The sequence below is a fragment of the Pleurodeles waltl genome, chromosome 8 (assembly GCF_031143425.1).
Source record: "Pleurodeles waltl isolate 20211129_DDA chromosome 8, aPleWal1.hap1.20221129, whole genome shotgun sequence".
Taxonomy (NCBI): Eukaryota; Metazoa; Chordata; class Amphibia; order Caudata; family Salamandridae; genus Pleurodeles; species Pleurodeles waltl.
Window position 1 is genome coordinate 1,402,570,320 of NC_090447.1, and position 14,112 is coordinate 1,402,584,431.

The 14,112-nt window shown below is 47.6% G+C and overlaps 1 protein-coding gene across 2 annotated transcripts in view; it reads right to left on the reverse strand.

The window, feature by feature from the left end:
- LOC138248680 (trifunctional purine biosynthetic protein adenosine-3-like) overlaps positions 1–14,112 on the reverse strand; it is a 329,279-nt gene that overhangs the window by 211,919 nt on the left and 103,248 nt on the right. For both annotated transcript variants that reach the window (XM_069202471.1, XM_069202472.1), the window contains one exon: positions 704–789. In XM_069202471.1, the coding sequence (XP_069058572.1) occupies positions 704–789 (86 nt within the window). The remainder of the gene's footprint in view (positions 1–703; positions 790–14,112) is intronic.

Genomic DNA, 14,112 nt, shown 5'->3' on the forward strand with positions numbered 1-14,112 from the left:
GCATGCAGTCTCTGTAGGTCACTTTTCTTTACTCCCACTCACACAGTCTGCAATTGCAGCTCACATGAGTGTGCCGAGGGGTCCCTAAGGGTGGCACAATACATGCTGCAGCCCTTAGGGACCCTTTTTAGTAGCCATGCCCTAAGTACCAGGTATACCATTTACTAGGGACACACAGGGTGGCCAAAGGTATTGCCAATTGAGGAACAATTGTACAGTTTCAGGGAAACAGATCTGGCACTGGGAACGTGGTTAGCAGGAACTCAGTGCACTTTCGTTCAAAACTGCATCAATTACCAGGAAAAATGGGGGTGACCATGTTAAAAAAAAAAAAAGTTCAGGCCGCGCGGTGGTGAAAGAAATAAAGACATGAAAATAAAGAAAGTTACATCTGTAATATAAAGCAATGAAACAACTCAACTGCAAGACAAACATATAAAATACACGTTACATTTTTGGAAATGTTGAATCTAAAAAGGGTTTCTTAAGGCATATAGTCCAAGTATGTGAAATGTGCACTTTGTGCACCCTCACTGTTCTATCATCCCTTAGGTACGCCACAGACATGAATAACGACTTATAGCAGCCTTTGATTTCCAAATCAAGGCTCACTAGTAATGCCACATCTTTTTACAAGCCAATACTATCCTCTTTCTAGCCACATGTTTAAGCTTAAACATTTCCATTAAACAAAGCCACTTACCTGGCACTCGGGATCACCAAATCGACAGTTAAATTCTAGCACCTTGGGGCCCTCTTTAGTCAGCATTAATCCAGCATACAACACACCTAAATAAACAGTTACATTAATCCTAATGCAAAAAATTTTAAAATAAAAATTAAATTAAGCATACATTTTCAAATGCCTTCCTTTGAGAAATACTGCAACAATGCAAGCTGTCTGTGCCCAAAACTATCTCAGCCTTCGTTCAAATAATACTGCAGCTTACTGCCAACTAAGTAATTACTTCTAAGCATAGTTCTTCAGTATTGGTATTCAAGGAGTCGTACAAAAGTAGAGTTCTGGCTTTGTTGAAAGGTGGGACATCCTACGTGCACTCCCACCAAGCCGATGACCTATCAGAACACTTGTCAGGACCAGAAGCGAGAATTTTATGCTTCAGTCTTCACAATATTTACTCAACAAGTTCAAAGAAACGTTAAACAAAACTATATTTCCGATAGGCACAGTAAATGATGAAAGCACAACAAATCAAGGGACCGAACATGGTCAATCAAGTCCATGAATAACCCACAAAACACTATGTAGTCGTCACTACTTCCCCTTTCTTCACTGATTAGCAGCCTGAGATAAGTGGTGAGGACTGACATGTATGGGGCTTTCACCATTCAGGAAGAATATATTTGTTTGGACTGAAAAAGGTCCCATGCATGACTCTGGAGACCACGCACCACCGCCCCAAGTTCCCATAGCGCGCTTCTGCGGGTTGTTTGTTGCCTCAGTCTACACAACAATCATGTGAGTGGAGGTCCACAGGCCACAGAAATCACAGTCCTTTTACAGTGTGAATACAATCAGCTCAGTAGACTATAGAAGACTGGCAGTAGTGCAACACCAGATTCTACTGACAGGGCAGCAGTTGCCTTCTGGCCTCCTTTATGTTTTAAACTGATCTGTCCGTTAACTACAACTGGGTCCTTCACTCTCTCAATGTGGGATATCGATGGCTTGCATGTGTAGTTTAAACATGCACAGTATGAAATATATGGAGCTAGTGTGATACTTGTGACTGTGGCAACTCAGGAAGTCATTTTAATTTCCTGAACCAAAGTAAATTGGAGGCTGGAGATATCCCCAAACAACAATGTAGATTTTGGGGCACCCTTATCAGCATTCAATAGGTCCTTTGTAGAGGACCAAACTCATAGGTGTGAAAGATAATAGATAGGGGTACTTTGCTAAGTGAATGGGAAAGTGGGAAGCCTCTCCCTCTTTTTTACTTTGATTTGGGTCACTGTTGACAGAAGACTCTTAATTCCCCTGTTACATTAGGAGATGTAGGCAGATCAGTACACCTGGAGTACTACGGTTCTATCAATTCATCCACTTTGCCTACTGAAAGGGAGAAGAGAATTTATTTAAGCTATATGTTTACACAGTAATGAGCAGCTGGTTGTATATTTGTCATTTAACCCATCAAAATCACAGAACTTCGTTTCCTGAAACGACGTTGGTGTGCCCGTGTCGTGGTACTGATTATACCTGATTTTTGCATTTGGTGTGTGTAAGGAAATGCCTCCTTGGCATGGTTACCCCCTGACTTTTTGCCTTTGCTGATGCTAAGTTTTGATTTGAAAGTGTGCCGAGGCCTGCTAACCAGGCCCCAGCACCAGTGTTATTTCCCTAACCTGTACTTTTGTTTTCACAATTGGCACACCCTGGCATCCAGGTAAGTCCCTTGTAACTGGTACCCCTGGTACCAAGGGCCGTGATACCAGGGAAGGTCTCTAAGGGCTGCAGCATATCTTATGTCACCCTGGGGACCCCTCACTCAGCACAGACACAGCTTGCCAGCTTGTGTGTGCTGGTGAGGACAAAACAAGTAAGTCGACATGGCACTCCCCTCAGGGTGCCATGCCAACCTCACACTGCCTATGCAGTATAGATAAGTCACCCCTCTAGCAGGCCTTACAGCCCTAAGGCACTGTGCCCCTACAGTGTCTAAGCAAAACCTTAGACATTGTAAGTGCAGGGTAGCCATGAGAGTATATGGTCTGGGAGTCTGTCAAACACGAACTCCACAGCACCATAATGGCTACACTGAAAACTGGGAAGTTTGGTATCAAACTTCTCAGCACAATAAATGCACACTGATGCCAGTGTACATTTTATTGTAACATACACCCCAGAGGGCACCTTAGAGGTGCCCCCTGAAACCTTAACCAACTACCCGTGTAGGCTGACTGGTTTTAGCAGCCTGCCACACTCGAGACATGTTGCTGGCCACATGGGGAGAGTGCCTTTGTCACTCTGTGGCTAGTAACAAAGCCTGTACTGGGTGGAGATGCTTATCACCTCCTCCTTGCAGGAACTGTAACACCTGGCGGTGAGCCTCCCGCCACGGCCCCACTTTTGGCGGCAAGGCCGGAGGAGATAATGAGAAAAACAAGGAGGAGTCACTGGCCAGTCAGGACAGCTCCTAAGGCAACCTGAGCTGAGGTGACTCTGACTTTTAGAAATCCTCCATCTTGCAGATGGAGGATTCCCCCAATAGGGATAGGAATGTGACCCCCTCCCCTTGGGAGGAGGCACAAAGAGGGTGTAGCCACCATCAGGGCTAGTAGCCATTGGCTATTGCCCTCTCAGACCTAAACACACCCCTAAATTCTGTATTTAGGGGCTCCCCAGAACCTAGGAACTCAGATTCCTGCAACCTAAGAAGAAGAGGACTGCTAAGCTGAAAAACCCTGCAGAGAAGACGGAGACACCAACTGCTTTGGCCCCAGCTCTACCGGCCTGTCTCCCCCCTTCTAAAGACACTGCTCGAGCAACGCTTTCCCCAGGGACCAGCGACCCCTGAATCCTCAGAGGACTGCCCTGCTCTAGAAGGACCAAGAACTCCCGAGGACAGCGGCTCTGTTCACCCAAGACTGCAACTTTGTAACAAAGGAGCAACTTTAAAACAACTTGCGTTTTCTGCCGGAAGCGTGAGACTTGCTACTCTGCATCCGACGCCCCCGGCTCGCCTTGTGGAGAAACAACACTTCAGGGAGGACTCCCCGGCGACTGCGAGACCGTGAGTAGCCATAGTTGCCCCCCCTCCCCCTGACCCCCCACAGCGACGCCTGCAGAGGGAATCCAGAGGCTCCCCCTGACCGCGACTGCGTGCTCCTCAGATCCTGACGCCTGGTAAAGACTCTGCACCCGCAGCCCCCAGGACCTGAAGGATCCGAACTCCAGTGCAGGATTGACCCCCAGGAGGCCCTCTCCCTTGCCCAGGTGGTGGCTACCACAAAGAGCCCCCCCCCCCTTGCCAGCCTGCATTGCTGAAGAGACCCCTTGGTCTCCCATTGATTTCAATTACAAACCCGACGCGTGTTTGCACTGCACCCGGCCGCCCCCATGCTGCTGAGGGTGTACTTTCTGTGCTAACTTGTGTCCCCCCCGGTGCCCTACAAAACCCCCCTGGTCTGCCCTCCGAAGACGCGGGTACTTACCTGCTGGCAGACTGGAACCGGGGCACCCCCTTCTCCATTGAAGCCTATGCGTTTTGGGCACCACTTTGACCTCTGCACCTGACCGGCCCTGAGCTGCTGATGTGGTAACTTTGGGGTTGCTCTGAACCCCCAACGGTGGGCTACTTTGGACCCAAACTTGAACCCCGCAGGTGGTTTACTTATCTGCAAAAACTTACAAACTCTTACTCCCCCCCCCCAGGAACTGTTGAAAATTGCACTGTCTAGTTTTAAAATAGCTATATGTGATTTATATGAAAATTGTGTATGCTATTTTGATTATTCAAAGTTCCTAAAGTACTTACCTGCAATACCTTTCATTTGAAGTATTACATGTAAAATTTGAACCTGTGGTTCTTAAAATAAACTAAGAAAATATATTTTTCTATACAAAAACCTATTGGCCTGGAATTGTCTCTGAGTGTGTGTTCCTCATTTATTGCTTGTGTATGTACAACAAAAGCTTAACACTACTCCTTTGATAAGCCTACTGCTCGACCACACTACCACAAAATAGAGCATTAGAATTATCTCCTTTTGCCACTATCTTACCTCTAAAGGGAACCCTTGGACTCTGTGCATACTATTCCTTACTTTGAAATAGTGCATACAGCAACTTCCTACATTGGTGGATCAGCGGTGGGGTACAAGACTTTGCATTTGCTGGACTACTCAGCCAATACCTGATCACACAACTAAATTCCAAAAAGTTTAATTAGAAACTGATTTTTGAAATTTGAGCTATTTTTCTAAATTTTTAAAAGTCCTGCTAGGGCCTTGTGTTAGTCCCTGTTAGCATTTCTTTTAGAGTTTAAAAGTTTTGTGAAAGTTTGAATTAAGCTCTAGAGATAGTTTCAGATTCTTAAAAAGTATTCCAACTTTTAGAAACAATGTCTGGTGCAGAAGAGAATGTGGTGGAACTCGACCTCACACCTTACCTCCATCTTAAGATGAGGGAGCTAAGGTGTAGGAAGTTGGCTCTGTATGCACTATTTCAAAGTAAGGAATAGTATGCACAGAGTCCAAGGGTTCCCCTTAGAGGTAAGATAGTGGCAAAAAGAGATAATACTAATGCTCTATTTTGTGGTAGTGTGGTCGAGCAGTAGGCTTATCCAAGGAGTAGTGTTAAGCATTTGTTGTACATACACATAGACAATAAATGAGGTACACACACTCAGAGACAAATCCAGCCAATAGGTTTTGTTATAGAAAAATATATTTTCTTAGTTTATTTTAAGAACCACAGGTTCAAATTTTACATGTAATAGCTCATTTGAAAGGTATTGCAGGTAAGTACTCTAGGAACTTTGAATCATTACTTTAGCATGTATACTTTTCACATAAAACACAATAAGCTGTTTTAAAAGTGGACACAGTGCAATTTTCACAGTTCCTGGGGGAGGTAAGTTATTGTTAGTTTTCACAGGTAAGTAAGTCACTTACAGTTTTCAGTTTTTGGTCCAAGGTAGCCCACCGTTGGGGGTTCAGAGCAACCCCAAAGTTATCACACCAGCAGCTCAGGGCCGGTCAGGTGCAAAGGTCAAAGAGGTGCCCAAAACACATAGGCTTCAATGGAGAGAAGGGGGTGCCCCGGTTCCAGTCTGCCAGCAGGTAAGTACCCATGTCTTCGGAGGGCAGACAAGGGGGGTTTTGTAGGGCACCGGGGGGGACACAAGTCAGCACAGAAAGTACACCCTCAGCAGCGCGGGGCGGCCGGGTGCAGTGTGCAAACACGCGTCGGGTTTTCAATGGAAGTCAATGAGAGATCAAGGGATCTCTTCAGCGTCGCAGGCAGGCAAGGGGGGGGCTCCTCGGGGTAGCCACCACCTGGGCAAGGGAGAGGGCCTCCTAGGGGTCACTCCTGCACAGAAGTTCCGTTTCTTTAGGGGCTGGGGGCTGCGGGTGCAGGGTCTTTTCCATCCGTCGGGAAATGGAGTTCAGACAGTCGCGGTCAGGGGGAGCCTGGGGATTCCCTCTGCAGGCGTCGCTGTGGGGGCTCAGGGGGGACAACTTTGGTTACTCACAGTCGTAGAGTCGCCGGAGGGTCCTCCCTGAGTTGGTTGTTCTCCACCAGTCGAGTCGGAGTCGCCGGGTGCAGTGTTGCAAGTCTCACGCTTCTTGCGGGGAGTTGCAGGGGTCTTTAAATCTGCTCCTTGTAACAAAGTTGCAGTTCTTTTGGAGCAGTGCCGCTGTCCTCGGGAGTTTCTTGTCTTTTTCGAAGCAGGGCAGTCCTCGGAGGATTCAGAGGTCGCTGGTCCCTTGGAAAGCGTCGCTGGAGCAGGGTTCTTTGGAAGGCAGGAGGCAGGCCGGTAAGTCTGGGGCCAAGGCAGTTGGTGTCTTCTGGTCTTCCTCTGCAGGGGTCTTTCAGCTCAGCAGTCCTTCTTCTTGTAGTTGCAGGAATCTATTTTTCTAGGTTCAGGGAAGCCCTTAAATACTAAATTTAAGGGCGTGTTTAGGTCTGGGGGGTTAGTAGCCAATGGCTACTAGCCCTGAGGGTGAGTACACCCTCTTTGTGCCTCCTCCCAAGGGGAGGGGGTCACATCCCTAATCCTATTGGGGGAATCCTCCATCTGCAAGATGGAGGATTTCTAAAAGTTAGAGTCACTTCAGCTCAGGACACCTTAGGGGCTGTCCTGACTGGCCAGTGACTCCTCCTTGTTGCTTTCTTTGTTCCCTCCAGCCTTGCCGCCAAAAGTGAGGGCCGTGGCCGGAGGGGGCGGGCAACTCCACTAAGCTGGAGGGCCCTGCTGTGCTGTGACAAAGGGGTGAGCCTTTGAGGCTCACCGCCAGGTGTTACAGCTCCTGCCTGGGGGAGGTGTTGGCATCTCCACCCAGTGCAGGCTTTGTTACTGGCCTCAGAGTGACAAAGGCACTCTCCCCATGGGGCCAGCAACATGTCTCTAGTGTGGCAGGCTGCTGGAACCAGTCAGCCTACACAGATAGTCGGTTAGGTTTCAGGGGGCACCTCTAAGGTGCCCTCTGTGGTGTATTTCACAATAAAATGTACACTGGCATCAGTGTGCATTTATTGTGCTGAGAAGTTTGATGCCAAACTTCCCAGTTTTCAGTGTAGCCATTATGGTGCTGTGGAGTTCGTGTAAAACAGACTCCCAGACCATATACTCTTATGGCTACCCTGCACTTACAATGTCTAAGGTTTTGCTTAGACACTGTAGGGGCACAGTGCTCATGCACTGGTACCCTCACCTATGGTATAGTGCACCCTGCCTTAGGGCTGTAAGGCCTGCTAGAGGGGTGTCTTACCTATACTGCATAGGCAGTGAGAGGCTGGCATAGCACCCTGAGGGGAGTGCCATGTCGACTTACTCATTTTGTTCTCACTAGCACACACAAGCTGGTAAGCAGTGTGTCTGTGCTGAGTGAGGGGTCTCCAGGGTGGCATAATACATGCTGCAGCCCTTAGAGACCTTCCCTGGCATCAGGGCCCTTGGTACCAGAGGTACCAGTTACAAGGGACTTATCTGGATGCCAGGGTGTGCCAATTGTGGAATCAAAAGTACAGGTTAGGGAAAGAACACTGGTGCTGGGGCCTGGTTAGCAGGCCTCAGCACACTTTCAATTCAAAACATAGCATCAGCAAAGGCAAAAAGTCAGGGGGTAACCATGCCAAGGAGGCATTTCCTTACATAAGGTCTCTCTGCAAAATGAAGAAAATCCCAGTTGGCTTAAGACCCTCCAAACAACAGCTCCAGGAGCTGCTGGCAGAGTTTGAAAAAGCCAACCCCTCTGAGGATGACCTCCCAGAGGGGGAAGATAGTGACTTGGAGGAGAATTCCCCCCTTCCAGTCCTAATTAGGGAGATCAGGGACCCTCAATCCCTGACTCCAACCATAATAGTCAGAGATGCTGCTTCCCTCACAGGAGGGTCCAGCACCTCTTATCACTGAGGAGAGCCTCAGTGAAGATGACCTCCTGTTAGCCAGGATGGCCAAAAGATTGGCTTTGGAGAGACAGCTCCTAGCCATAGAAAGGGAAAGACAAGAGATGGGTTTTGGTCCCATCCATGGTGGCAGCAACATAAATAGGGTCTGAGATTCTCCTGACATGCTGAAAATCCCTAAAGGGATTGTAACTAAATATGAAGATGGTGATGACATCACCAAATGGTTCACAGCTTCTGAGAGGGCTTGTGCAACCACAAAAGTAAACAGATCTCACTGGGGTGCTCTCCTTTGGGAAATGTTCACTGGAAAGTGTACGGATAGATTCCTCACACTCTCTGGAAAAGATGCAGAATCGTATGACCTCATGAAGGGTACCCTGATTGAGGGCTTTGGATTCTCCACTGAGGAGTATAGAATTAGGTTCAGGGGGGCTCAAAAATCCTCAAGCCAGACCTGGGTTGATTTTGTGGACTACTCAGTGAAAACACTGGATGGTTGGATTCAAGGCAGTGGTGTAAATGATTATGATGGGCTGTACAATTTATTTGTGAAAGAACACCTATTAAGTAATTGTTCAAATGATAAACTGAATCAGCATCTGGTAGACCTAGGACCAATTTCTCCACAAGAATTGGGAAAGAAGGCGGACCATTGGGTCAAGACTAGGGTGACCAAGACTTCCACAGGGGGTGACCAAAAGAAAGGGGGCCACAAAGCCTCCCCAGGGGAAGAGTGTTGAGACATCCAAAAACAAAAATAGTAAAGAGTCTTCTACAGGCCCCCAAAAACCTGCACAGGAGGGTGGGCCCAGAGCCTCTTCACAAAACAATTTTGGGTACAAGGGTAAAAACTTTGATCCCAAAAAGGCCTGGTGTCGTAGCTGTAATCATTGGACAAAAAGAAAAAAGGGAGCACACTGCCTCGCACTCCAGCAAAAAGTTAGCCCCAATGCATCATGGTAAATGCAGTCACTTTGTTTTGTGTTGAAAAAGTAATCAAAAGTCTTTCACCTTAGTGGGTGCAGCAAGTGCTGTGTATCTCTGGACACGTGTTTCTGGGTTTAGCCCGTCATCAGCAGAGAGCAGCCAAGTCTGTGGGGTTGCTTGAAATGCCGCCAAAAGTCTTCTCAGGTTTATGTACCACTCACTGGCGCACAGGTGCCTCACCAGAGCTCGTCAGCTCGTTAGCTCAAGGGAGCAGTCATTGGACAAAAAGAAAAAAGGGAGCACACTGCCTCACACTCCAGCAAAAAGTTAGCCTCAATGCATCATGGTAAATGCAGTCACTTCGTTTTGTGTTGAAAAAGTAATCAAAAGTCTTTCACCTTCGTGGGTGCAGCAAGTGCTGTGTATCTCTGGACACGTGTTTCTGGGTTTAGCCAGTCATCAGCAGAGAGCAGCCAAGTCTGTGGGGTTGCTTGAAATGCCGCCAAAAGTCTTCTCAGGACACGTGTCCAGAGATACACAGCACTTGCTGCACCTACTAAGGTGAAAGACTTTGATTACTTTTGTTAATGTGAAACGAATCTGTTATAAAGATTTATATGTTATGTTATGTTATAAAGATTTATATAGCGCCAAACTGCCAACGGCCTCGTAGCGCTTATACAGCTATAGTGAGGACATACTGCTCAAAGAATGTATTCAGAAGATTTAAGTTTTAAATAGCCAGGTCTTCAGTTCTTTTCTGAACAACAACTCTTGAGAATTAACTCTCAACTTGAGAGGAAGATTATTCCAAAGTAGAGCACCTTGGTAAGCTACCGATCTTCCTCCCCATCTAGCTTTCCTCGTGGTTGGAACTTTAGCCAAATTGGCTGATGAGGATCTGAGAGATCTTGCTGGAATATAAATCTGAAAGAGAGTTTTCAACATTTCAGGTCCCTTATCAAATATAGATCTGTGGACGTGGCACAGGGTCTTAAACTGAATCCTTTCAGCTACCGGGAGCCAGTGTAAGGAAACAATTCCTGGCCGTATTGCGTGATGTTTAGGGATGTCTAGTAGCAGACGAGCCGCTGCATTTTGTACTCTTTGCAGTCTCTGAATAACATATTTCGGGGAACCAATGAACAACGCATTTCCATAGTCAATCCGGGAACCAATCAGTGCCTGGACAACCAATCTCCTCGCTGCGAAAGGTAGAATAGTTAAAACCTTTATCTGACTGCATTTACCAAGATGCATTGGGGACAACTTTTTGCTGGAGTGTGAGGCAGTGTGCTCCCTTTTTTTCGCACTGTGTCGGATGACGGCTCCCTTGAGCTAACGGGCTGACGAGCCTTGGTGAGGCACCTGCGCACCAGAGTGGTACATAAACCTGAGAAGACGTTTGGTGGCATTTCAAGCTACCCCACAAAATATGCTGCTCTCTGCTGATGACGGGCGAAACCCAGAAACACGTGTCCAGAGATACACAGCACTTGCTGCACCTACTAAGGTGAAAGACTTTGATTACTTTTGTTAATGTGAAACGAATCTGACTGCATTTACCAAGATGCATTGGGGACAACTTTTTGCTGGAGTGTAAGGCAGTGTGCTCCCTTTTTTTCGCATCGTAGCTGTAATCAGCCTGGACACCAAACTGGAGACAAGGCCTGTCCCAAGAAAAGTACCACTTCTAACTCCACTCCAGCTAACACTGGAATGGCTAGTCTCCAAGTGGGATCAACAGTGTGCCCAGAGCAAATCAGGTGTCACACTGAAGCTACATTAGTCTCTGAGGGTGGGGTGGATTTAGCCACACTGGCTGCCTGGCCTCCTAACATGCAAAAATACAGGCAGCAGCTCTTAATTAATGGGACAAGTGTAGAAGGACTGAGGGATACAGGTGCCAGTGTCACCATGGTGACAGAGAAACTGGTTTCCCCTGGTCAATACCTCGCTGGACAAACTTATCCAGTCACCAACGCGGACAATCAGACTAAAGTACATCCATTGGCTATGGTAACTTTAGAGTGGGAAGGGGTCAATGGCCTAAAACAGGTGGTGGTCTCCTCAAATATCCCTGTAGACTGTTTGCTTGGAAATGACCTGGAGTCCTCAGCATGGGCGGAGGTAGAACTGAAAACCCATGCAGCCATGCTGGGTATCCCTGAACTGGTGTGTGTCAAGGCAAGGGCACAGTGCAAGGCTCAGGGTGAAAAAGTAGAGTTGGAGCCTGGAAAAAGGGCCCAGCCTACCAAGAGAAAAGGAAAGACAACTGGGAAACCAGCTGCAACACAACAAGAAAAAGAGAACCTCTCTTCTCAGGAAGAAGTTCTGCCCTCTGAGGGAACTGAGCCTCTGGAGTTAGAACCTTATCAGGTTGAGCTCTTAGGCCCAGGGGGACCCTCAAGGGAGCAGTTGTGTAAGGGGCAAGAAACCTGTCCCTCTCTTGAAGGTCTTAAGCAGCAAGCTGCTGAAGAGTCCAATGGCAAGAAAACTGGAACACATAGGGTCTATTGGGAAGATAGACTCCTTTACACAGAGGCAAGAGATCTCAAACCTGGTGCCACAAGGAGAGTGGTAGTGCCTCAGGAGTTTAGGGAGTTCATACTGACCTTAGCCCATAATATTCCTCTTGCTGGGCATTTGGGACAAACCAAGACGTGGGAGAGACTAGTCAACCACTTCTACTGGCCCAACATGTCCCAGAAAGTCAAGGAGTTTTGTGTCTCCTGTACCACCTGTCAAGCCAGTGGTATGACAGGTGGACACCCAAAGGCCCCCCTCATTCCACTTTCAGTGGTGGGGGTCCCCTTTGAAAGAGTGGGTGTGGACATAGTGGGTCCACTTGAACCTCCCACAGCCTCAGGGAACATGTACATACTAGTAGTAGTGGATCATGCTACTAGATACCCTGAAGCTATTCCCCTTAGGTCGACTACTGCCCCTGCAGTAGCCAAGGCCCTCATTGGTATTTTTACCAGAGTGGGTTTTCATAAGGAGGTGGTGTCTGACAGAGGTACCAACTTCATGTCAGCATACCTGAAACACATGTGGAATGAGTGTGGAGTGACTTTTATAAATTCACTACACCATACCATCCACAAACTAATGGCCTTGTTGAGAGATTCAACAAGACATTAAAAGGCATGATCATGGGGCTCCCTGAAAAACTCAAAAGGAGATGGGATGTCCTCTTGCCATGTCTACTTTTCGCTTACAGAGAGGTGCCTCAGAAGGGAGTAGGGTTCTCACCCTTTGAACTTCTGTTTGGCCACCCTGTAAGGGGACCACTAGCTCTTGTGAAAAAAGGCTGGGAGAGACCGCTTCATGAGCCTAAGCAAGATATAGTGGACTATGTACTTGGCCTACGTTCAAGGATGGCAGAGTACATGGAAAAGGCAAGTAAAAACCTTGAGGCCAGCCAACAGCTCCAGAAGTTTTGGTATGACCAAAAGGCTGCAATGGTTGAATTTCAACCAGGGCAGAAACTCTGGGTTCTGGAGCCTGTGGCTCCCAGGGCACTTCAGGACAAATGGAGTGGCCCTTACCCAGTGCTAGAAAAGAAGTCAGGTCACCTACCTGGTGGACCTAGGCACTAGCAGGAGCCCCAAGAGGGTGATCCATGTGAACCGCCTAAAGCTCTTCCATGACAGGGTTGATGTGAATCTGTTGATGGTAACAGATGAGGACCAGGAAGCTGAGAGTGAACCTCTCCCTGATCTCCTCTCCACAAACCCTAAAAATGGCTCAGTTGACCGAGTGATCTACTCAGACACCCTCTCTAGCCAACAGCAATCTGATTGTAGGAAGGTCCTGCAACAGTTTGCTGAGCTCTTTTCCCTAACCCCTGGTCAGACACACCTGTGTACCCATGATGTGGACACAGGAGACAGCATGCCTGTCAAAAACAAAATATTCAGACAGTCTGCCCAAGTTAAGGAAAGCATCAAGGTGGAAGTCCAGAAGATGCTGGAATTTAGAGTCATTGAGCACTCTGACAGCCCCTGGGCTAGCCCAGTGGTCTTAGTCCCCAAACCCCACGCCAAAGATGGAAAGAGAGAGATGAGGTTTTGTGTGGACTAAAAAGGACTTAATTCTGTCACCAAGACAGATGCCCATCCCATTCCAATGGCTGATGAACTGACTGATAAATTAGGTGCTGCCAAATTCTTAAGTACCTTTGACTTAACAGCAGGGTACTGGCAAATCAAAATGGCACCTGGAGCAAAAGAAAAGACCGCATTCTCCTCACCTGATGGGCATTATCAGTTTACTGTTATGCTCTTTGGTTTAAAGAATGCCCCTGCCACCTTCCAAAGGTTGGTGAATCAAGTCCTTTCTGGTTTGGAGTCCTTTAGTGCAGCTTATCTTGACGATATTGCTGTCTTTAGCTCCAGCTGGCAGGATCACCTGGTCCACCTGAAGAAGGTTTTGAAGGCTCTGCAATCAGCAGGCCTCTCTATCAAGGCATCCAAATGCCAGATAGGGCAGGGAACTGTGGTTTACTTGGGACACCTTGTAGGTGGAGGCCAAGTTCAGCCACTCCAGCCTAAGATCCAGACTATTCTGGACTGGGCAGCTCCAAAAACCCAGACTCAAGTCAGGGCATTCCTTGGCTTGACTGGATACTACAGGAGGTTTGTGAAGGGATGTGGATCCATAGTGACAGCCCTCACAGAACTTACCTCCAAGAAAATGCCCAAGAAAGTAAACTGGACTGTAGAATGCCAACAGGCCTTTGACACCCTGAAACAACCAATGTGCACAGCACCAGTTCTAAAAGCTCCAGATTACTCCAAGCAGTTCATTGTGCAGACAGATGCCTCTGAACATGGGATAGGACCAGTTTTGTCCCAAACAAATGATGATGGTCATGACCAGCCTGTTGCTTTCATTAGCAGGAGGTTACTCCCCAGGGAGCAGCGTTGGAGTGCCATTGAGAGGGAGGCCTTTGTTGTGGTTTGGTCCCTGAAGAAGCTGAGAGCATACCTCTTTGGCACTCACTTTGTAGTTCAAACTGACCACAGACCTCTCAGATGGCTGATGCAAATGAAAGGTGAAAATCCAAAACTGTTGAGGTG